At 38.7% G+C, this 9427-nt stretch overlaps 1 protein-coding gene across 1 annotated transcript; it reads left to right on the top strand.

Annotated features, from left to right (window-relative positions):
* Positions 1-4311: 4311 nt before the first annotated feature.
* On the top strand, positions 4312-8758 carry LOC121041519 (acrosin inhibitor 1-like). Its single transcript, XM_040492311.1, has 5 exons — positions 4312-4439; positions 4661-4712; positions 5728-5765; positions 6949-7064; positions 8457-8758. The coding sequence occupies exons 1-5, from the start codon at positions 4368-4370 to the stop codon at positions 8500-8502; spliced, it is 324 nt and encodes a 107-aa protein (XP_040348245.1). The 5' UTR covers positions 4312-4367; the 3' UTR covers positions 8503-8758.
* Positions 8759-9427: the final 669 nt, after the last annotated feature.

Genomic DNA, 9427 nt, shown 5'->3' with positions numbered 1-9427 from the left:
TAGATAACCTAGATCATCCTTGTTCTGTTGTATCAAAATCTCCAGGACAAATGTCCTGCACCTAAAATTTTAGCAAGAACCCATAGTAAGGCAAACATTGACAGACACTTTTAGTCCTAAAAAGTGCTGACATTTGAAAGAAATACAGCTTCTGTACAGAGGTTTGGGCAGGAGTTGCTGTGTTTTTTAAGGTACAGGTGAAACCAACATTTCAGAGGCAAAAAAGAGTATAGCACTTAAATATGCTTTAAATAATTTGTGATTTTACTTTTTTTTTAATGTAATGGCTCCAAGATGAATGGATAGACTTGGGCTGGATGGGGCCCTTCCATCTGCAATTTAAGTCTTTCATGGACTGAGTTCTATCGGTATATTTTCTATATCTAATATAAAAAGACCAATTTTTTAATGTTTATTTATTCTGAGAGAGAGAGAGAGAGAGACAGAGCATGCGTGGGGGAGGGGCAGAGAGAGAGAGGGAGAGATACAGAATCCAAAGCAGGCTCCAGGCCCTGAGCTGTCAGCACAGAGCCCCACGCAGGGCTTGAACTCATGAGCCATGAGATCATAACCTGAGCTGAGGTCTGACACTCAACCGACTGAGCCACCCAGGCGCCCCCAATTTTTTTTTTAAGTTTTTTTTTTTTCAACGTTTATTTATTTTTGGGACAGAGAGAGACAGAGCATGAACGGGGGAGGGGCAGAGAGAGAGGGAGACTCAGAATCGGAAACAGGCTCCAGGCTCCGAGCCATCAGCCCAGAGCCTGACGCGAGGCTCGAACTCACGGACCGCGAGATCGTGACCTGGCTGAGGTCGGACGCTTAACCGACTGCGCCACCCAGGCGCCCCTCCCCAATTTTTTAAGCCTGGAGCAATAGACTTGAAAGTTCTAGGCCTGCTGAATTTTATCAAATACACTTTCATGGTGTAACAACCCAAAGTTGTGGCTCTATACAGTTAGAAGTGTTTGATGGCACTTCTGAACCCCTACAAGAAAATTATGTACCAAATGTGCTTAAAGTAAAATGTTGTTCAGTAATACTCTTTTGGTATTTTTATAATTAATGATTCACCTGTGTTAGATTAGATGTTGTTATAACTGATTGTTCAACAGGCCAAATAAGGTCATCACCTCTCTTTAAAAGTTTTGGCTTTGGGGCTCTTGGGTGGCTCAGTTGGTTGAGTGACTTGATTTTGGCTCAGGTCACAATCTCATGGCTCTGAGTTCAAGCCCCACGTCAGGCTCTGTGCTGACAGCTCGGAGCCTGGAACCTGCTTTGGATTCTTTGTCTCCCTCTTTCTCTGCCCTTCTCCCGCTCGTGCTCTGACTTTCTCAAAAATAAATAAACATTAAAAAAAAGAAAGAAAGAAATAAAATTCTTATAAGAATGTAGGGCTTAGAATTACAATAGCATGGTATTAAAACAAATATTCTCCTAACATTTGAAGAGTTTTCTGTCCTGGACAAGTTAGACTAGAATGCTCTGGCCCAGATACATTTGTACTGATCATTGCCAGAGACATCTTTTAAAGTATGGTATAGGTTGCAAAATGCCTTCAGTTTCTTCTGAGACAGAAGGTGAACTGGAGGAATTCAATCTTCCTTGAAATACGGGCAAATGTGAACTTTTGTTACTCTATTTTCAACAGTATGAAGTTTAAACACACACACACACACACACACACACACACACACACACACACAACATTATTCAGCGACCCGGTGGTGGAGTTCATGTACATGTCTCAGTTGGTGTTTTACATATTTATGTAAAATTCAGGTAACTCGCTGTTATTGCTCAAAATAGTGGATTTCTTTGCCCACAATTTATAGGGCTGTGGCACTGGGAGACTGAGAATTGCTCTTACTTCTCATTAATTCCTTCCTTCTCCCTTAACATCTCTATTATGTTAAAGATACAGTCTTCTCCTTCCTGTCTTACCTCTGATGCAAGTTGAATGATATCTTCATTTTTTTTTTTACTGGAACTTTTAACTCACACATCTAACATCCCTTGTACTGGATAATTAAAAAAAAAAAAAAAAGTCTTGTGGCCTTCTGGGATTTACAGGCTGTCTCTCCTGCTCTTAATAGCGGCAGATGAATACATATAGGAGGAGAGGTCTAGTGTAAGAGACATGAAGGGCTTCACAATAATTTCAACTGTAGGCTTCAGTTTCCTTTTTCCTCAAATGTCCTGCATCAGAAGAATTGATCTGTCACAGAAGCTTCTGATGGTGTCTATGTCAATAATTCAAAGAGCCACTGTCAGAATAATTTTCACTTAACTAGAATAATGGAGCACTTTCTGCACTCGCCAGATTTTATGTTCCTCCATTAAATTGGAACTGAACAGTGCTACACTTGAAGTTTCCTTTCTGAGTCCTAGCTTTTGCCACTGTTTAAAAGAATTTTTTTTAATGTTTATTTATTTTTGAGACAGAGAGAGACAGAGCATGAACAGGGGAGGGTCAGAGAGAGAGGGAGACACAGAATCTGAAGCAGGCTCCAGGCTCTGAGCTGTCAGCACAGAGCCGGATGCGGGGCTCAAACTCACGGACCGTGAGATCATGACCTGAGCCGAAGTCGGACGCTTAACCAACCGAGCCACCCAGGTGCCCCTGCCACTGTTTAAGAAAGGCAGGTTCGATTATGGTGGCAAAGGCAAGCCTAACACCCAATTCTGAATGCAAACTGTTTTGACATTTTATTCTTTACATCTGAGACACAGGGATTGTTACTCCCACACTTAAAATAAAGAAGTTGTATATTAGGAAATCTAAATATTGTGTCATGATTACTGAGTGGTAGATGGGAACTGAAATCAAGTCTTCCAATTGCCAAGACTCCAGAAATCTGATTGTGAAGGAGATTAGTGAATTAGGAAGACAATGGCTGATTAAATCTTACCCTACTTCAAAACCTCCAATGTTACCCACTTACCTTATTTATATAACTTAAGGCATTGCCCCATGTGGTCTCAGTTTCATTCCTGTGAATATTCTTTATTTTTTCCAGATTTATTGAGATTGAACTGACATATAACATTGTGTAAGTTTAAGATGTATAATGTGATGATTGGATACAAATATATATTGAGAAATGATTAACACAGGAAGTCGGTCTCTCCTGTGCCTCCTATACACAACCTATCCTTTAGGCGAGGGTCCAAAGCTGGCTACACCATTGCTCCTCTGGCAGTTTTTCAAACATACCATCACGCAGGCTTTGGGTACAAACAGTTGATTCACACTCTCGGCGGTGAGATCAAACAGCGATAAAAGGTCTCCAGCTGGTATCAATTCCTGGCTGGAAATTTGTACTATAGTTTCACAAGATGCTTTCATTGGGAGACACTGGTTAGAGAATGTAAGAGAACTCTGTATCATTTCTTACAACTGTATTGACTCTGTAAGTATGTCAAAACAAAAAGCTTAAATTTAAACTTTCAGGAGAGCCTAAATTTAAAATAAATCTCCAATTGAGTCTATGTGCTCTGGTGTTGCAAAATACTGAGGGTCTAGGCAAGTATCAAATTACAGTTCACAAAACTTCTTGTCTTTGCTGGCTTTGATTCTCCTGTCCTTTCCAACCCAATAGCTTGGAAAGCTTACATGTATTTTCTCTATCTTAGTATCTATGATTATTCTTATTACCTTTTCCCATCCTCATACTTGTGTATTCATCAAGATCAAATTGTCCCAAGCCTCTTGCTGAGGGAACAACTGGGACATCTTTATGACACAGAACACAGAATACTTCAAGGTCTTACCTACTAGGGATCATCTGTTTTAGCCCATCTGGCTCCTCACCAATAGGCTCATAAGGGAGACTCCTCTGCTGGGTGGCAGTGGTTGAGAAAAAAAAGATGAGCAAAATAGACACAGTCCCTAGAGATGTGGGCCTTATTCTCTCCACTGCCTTCTCTGCTTCCGGTCAGTGAGGTGGGACATGTATAAACGTAGCCGTGGTCCACAGCATTGCTGTGAGGATTGTTCCAGGTCACTCCTTCCTGTAATAACTATTTCCATGTTCTCTGGAAAAACTGAGACTCCAAAGTACCTTTTCCCTTCAATGGCAGCCAGGTTCCTTGTGGGCTGTGCCAAAGCATCTGGGAATAAGCAGCTCCTTCTTGAATGTGCTAAGAGGATTTTTCTTGGGATTGCTCTCATGTCTCTAGAAGGCCTTTTTTTCACATATATGTCCTACTGAATATGAGAGTTGGACAAAGGAAAATGAGAATGCATGGTCTACCTTAATTAGGAATCTAAGAATTAATTAATTAATTAGGAATTCAGTGGGTGGGAGGGGTTTCTGGGTCAGTCAGAAACTTTTATCTGGAAATAGGAAATTTATCCCTGTGCCATGTGTTATAAACCTGCCAAAGTTTCCTTCCATAGAATTGATAAAATGTCTCTCTTCTCATCGTGGATCAAAGCTATTTTCTAAAAATTTTTTTTTTCAACGTTTATTTATTTTTGGGACAGAGAGAGACAGAGCATGAACGGGGGAGGGGCAGAGAGAGAGGGAAACACAGAATCGGAAACAGGCTCCAGGCTCTGAGCCATCAGCCCAGAGCCTGACGCGGGGCTCGAAATCACGGACCGCGAGATCGTGACCTGGCTGAAGTCGGACGCTTAACCGACTGCGCCACCCAGGCGCCCCTCAAAGCTATTTTCATCATTGCCTTGGCATTTCCTCTTTATTCTGGTGAGTATATTTTCCAATTCGAGGTGAAATATTTCATATCTTAGAAAAATGCAGGAAATAACCGCTGTAATCTAGGAATGAAGGAGCTTTTTGGAAACATCTAAACTGATGAAGCGATAAAAGGCACATTACAAATGTCTTTTAAAAATTGCATCAGTGTATTGTTTTTCCTCACTTCCTATTTTGGACAGAATAATGGGTTAGAATGGGCAGCAGAAGTTCGCTCTTCATTCATCTATGACTAAAGACCATGACCCAAATCCTTTTTTTTTCCCCCCTTTTTGGATGTCAAATTCCATGGTTGATAAATACAAACTGTGAGGAGGAATGATCTCTTCTGGATCTGCTGTTGGTTAATATCCTGACTTCTTGACCGCTCACTGGGTTCCTGAATATAGGCCTTTGTTTAAGGAGAGACATGTTGACTCCTCTGGTAAAAGTTATCTTTCTTAAAGCTCAGGATAGACCATGAATTTCAGAAGAAGACATCTGTGTTCTATTGGATAGATGCACACATTTAGGTCAGAGTACTGATTAATTAAGCACTAACTGATTTCTTCATATTTAAGTGACATACTCTAACGCATTGTCTTCTCGGTCTTGGATGTGTCGTCTACAAAACTTGGGGGGAAAACAATGATATCCTCAAAAAAGGATGTCAGGGATTATTAAAAATTCTACATCAAATTATTTTTCAAAGAGTGAGAATAATTGGGGATTTCAAACAATTTCCAAATGTGATAATGTTCAGTGGATTTTTTATTTTGCTAATGGCACAAAAGTCTTGCCTCATTACTTGCTGGGTGTTGAGTAGCAATTCACATAGGTGTCTGCTATTGAGAGATGGGCTCTGTTTACCACAGACAGCTCTGCTTCTTCCTCCTCCCCATCTTCCTTCCTCTGCATCTTCCTCTTCCGCCTCCTCCTTCTTCTTTCCTTGTTCTCCTTCTCTTTTCCCTTCTCCTCTTCCTCTTCTTCTTAATTTTTAATTTTTCCATCTATTTGTTGGTTGCAGAAACTTCTTTGGCACCCATGCCAGAAGCCGGAAGTATGGTAAGTGAAAAAGGATGGAAGTTGGAAAAAATAAAGTAAATAATTAGTTTATTTTATTATAAATTTTAATAGCAAAATCCATCAAACAAATGTACAAGGAGATCTTTCAAAAAGTAAAAAAAAAAAAAGGTATCATTATTGCACTGAAGTCAAGAAATAGAAATGTAGCAGCCACATAAAACCATTACCTAGACAACACAAAAATGTTCATCTCCCATTACACAAAAATTCAGTTAATGTGCACAAATATGTCATACAAGCATCTGAGAAAGGTCAAATGGTGTTGACAGTAGAAGTGTTCATTTTAGCAAAACGAAGGTTTTAAAGACACAAATAAATATATAACCAAAATATGCACTTTAAGGGTGGATCAAATAATTATATATATACTTAGTGGAATATCAAATAGAGGTGAAAAATTAAACTACAGATTTATGTATATGAATAAACAGAGAAATTTAAGCAGATATAAGCATGCACACATATTGTTTATTTATGTAAATTACAATACTGTCAATACTAAACAAATTCCGTTTATATTCATATGTTTATACACACCCACACACAAACACACACACAGACACACACATACATAGTGAAATTATCAAGAAAGACAGGGGAGTGATAAATAGAAAAATTCAGTTTCATGATTTCTTCTAGAGTTTGGAAGGAGAAAGACGTGAAGGGAAGTGAAGATGGTGGTCACTAAATTAGAAAACCACATTCAGCCAGTTCTAAGCCCTTTTAAAAAAAGTTTGTAAACTTTGTTTACACGTTTGTAAAGACATTTTAATATCTTATTTTTTAAGTGGCATGTCTTCATTCTTATAGGTGTTAGTGTTATAGATGTTTGTTTTCAAAACTACCTACAGACTATAATTTTTTATTTTGATGCATAACATTTCTTTCTTTTTTATGTTTATTTCTTTATTTGGAGGGAGAGAGGAGAGAGAGTGTACACATGCAAGCAGGGGAGGGGCAGGAAGAGAGGGAGAGAGGATCCTGAGCTGCTTCCGGAAGTGGTGCACGGGCTCTGATGGTGACCTGAGCTGAAATCAAGAGTCTGAAACTTAACCAACTGAGCCACCCAGGCATCCCAATGTGTAGCATTTCATATGAAGATTAAAGAAAATTTTAGAAATTCTTTCCCTGACAAGTTCTATTGTGTCTCTATGTTTAACAGCCACAATGTAAACCATATTCAGATGAGCAAGATTATTGCACCAGAGAATGGGATCCAATCTGTGCGAACAATGGAAAAACTTACGGAAATACATGTGCTTTCTGCAGGGAAAAGAAGTAAGTACACAATAGTGAATATTTGCTCTTCAAAAGTAGGAAGAAACCATCACAAAAGGATTGCAAAATCCATGTTGCCAGTAACCTAGGCACAACATATATAGACAGTAACTGTAAGATGCCTGTAAAAAATTAGGGGCCACACTTGTATCTTTCCCTGAAGTTCTTGTTTCTGAAATTTAATTTTGTATGTGAGCTCTCACTATAATTTTGCTTCATACTGTGCAAAGGTATGAATCAATTAATTGAACTTAATGGAGAATTACTAATGACAGACTAGCAATCACTATGATGTAATTCCAAAGCCCAGATGCAGAACACTAGATCTCTGAGGTGGCCATGATCCTGACCCTTGCAGACCTCTATCTGCAGGTAGCATAGTCATGCAAGAAACTGAACTAACCTTTACAGTTTGAAATCCATCAAAATGGGCCCATTCATCTAGAAAGAAGCTCTTCTGATGGCCAAGTTTGTCTCATAACTCCAGGATAGCCTCCAAATATCTTCCTTGGAGGGCAGGGCATTCTAGAACACTCCCACCAAATCTCCCTTCCTGTCCCCCTCACTCTGAAAAAGTTTGCCGTCTGATGGCTGGTTTGTCCAACCTTCCCACCTCCCCCCCCTCATTTTCTCTCACAAGTGTTTGCTTTCACACATCTTTGCACATTTAAGCCCCTAAATTGGCCTCTGTTTCCAGAGAACTATTAAGACAGTCTCCATTATCTCCTCTCTCAGATCTGGATGCATCCCCAAAGACTGAGTCAAAACTGACTCAGAATGTAGGAAGAGTCAAGCAACCCGATAGGGGAAGAGGACATGGGCCAGACCCTAGTAGCCAAACCCAGCTGCTTCCGGAAGTGGTGCACAGGCTCCGAATCATGTTCCATGTTCAAACCCCTCCTATTGAGAAGTGCTTTGTTATCATCATGTCTCACATACAAACTATATTCTGCATGCATATCATCTGACTTTCTCCACCATAGAAATGGATTCAATTTGTGCAACCAATGATCACATTTATAGCAATAAAGGTATTGTCTTCAGTGATACTACCCGGGGAGTTTAAAAGATCTCTTTTAAATAAAGTTTTCATTTTAGAATAACTTTAAATTTTCAGAAAAATTTAAGAGATAGTATCAGTTTTCTATATCTTTTATCCAGTCTTTCCTAAGGTTAATACCTTATAGAACCCTGGCAAACTTCTCGAAACTAAGAAATTAACATTGTTATATCACTATTAACTAACCTACAGGATTTATTTGGATTCCACAACCTTTTCCATTAATGTACTTCTTTTTTTTTTTAACATTTTTTAAATGTGGCACACTTTATTTCTTTCCTAAAACTTTTTAATTTACTTTTTTTTCCCCCTGTCTCTTGCTTTCTCTACAGGAAAAATGGTGACGAATTGGATTTTGTGCATTTTGGTTACTGTTGAATATTGATCACACTGTAGCTTTCATTGTCATCACATTTTGTGATACATTCCACAGCCATTTAGAATATTCTCAATCAGAGCCTTCATTTCATAGGTGACCAGGTACATCCTATGAACAGAAGATGAAATACAGAGCATTTAAACTTTTTTCCAACTCTACATTCCTGTAATTTCAGGATTTTTAATTCTCTATGCTCAATTATTCAATGATAATTTGAAAAACTAATGTCTTAATTGCATGTTTGATAGCATAAAAAGTAGCATAATTAAAAAAATAAATGTTTAACTCATTAAAATGTTTAATTGTTGTTGTCTTTCTTAAAATACCCTTTCTTGGGGTACCTGGGTGGCTCACTCAGTTGAGCATATGACTTCGGTTCAGGTCATGATCTCACAGCTGGGAGTTTGAACCCAGCATTAGGCTGTGTGCTGACAGGTCAAAGCCTGGAGCCTGCTTTGGATTCTGTGTCTCCCTCTGTCTCTGCCCCTCCCCTGCTCTCTCTCTCTCTTCCTCTCAAAAATAAATAAAACATTAAAAAAAAATTTAAAAATAAAATAAAATACCCTTTCTTTAACTGAGCCATGAGTTAAGACATGTGCATACTTTTGGCAACTATTATCAAAGCAATTTTCAGAGGTGAACAAGTAATATATTACATGAGTGTTTAACAAAAATACAGATTCTTGGGTCCTTTCTGTTTTAGACAATCAAAATTTCCAAGAAATGGAGGTCTAGGAAATTGAATTCTAGAAACGCCCAAGGTTAATGTTATGGTCATGAAAGCTAGGCAATAAGAACTTAATTGTTTAGTTAATTAATAAGAGCTTAAATTTTGTTTTTGTTTTTTTTAATTTTTTTTCAACGTTTATTTATTTTTGGGACAGAGAGAGACAGAGCATGAACGGGGGAGGGGCAGAGAGAGAG

Source organism: Herpailurus yagouaroundi, unplaced genomic scaffold (assembly GCF_014898765.1).
Source record: "Herpailurus yagouaroundi ecotype Mexico unplaced genomic scaffold, PumYag 29, whole genome shotgun sequence".
Lineage (NCBI taxonomy): Eukaryota > Metazoa > Chordata > Mammalia > Carnivora > Felidae > Herpailurus > Herpailurus yagouaroundi.
Note: the sequence above shows the minus strand (reverse complement) of the source record. Positions and strands in the feature narration are given on the sequence as shown.

Bases quoted from the DNA above. Each gene is read 5' to 3' on its own strand.
- LOC121041519 (XM_040492311.1), top strand. From the start codon at position 4,368: ATGTGTTATAAACCTGCCAAAGTTTCCTTCCATAGAATTGATAAAATG. The intron at 5,766-6,948 runs GTAAGTGAAAAA...TATGTTTAACAG, and splicing joins TGCCAGAAGCCGGAAGTATG to CCACAATGTAAACCATATTC. The intron at 7,065-8,456 runs GTAAGTACACAA...CTTTCTCTACAG, and splicing joins GCTTTCTGCAGGGAAAAGAA to GAAAAATGGTGACGAATTGG.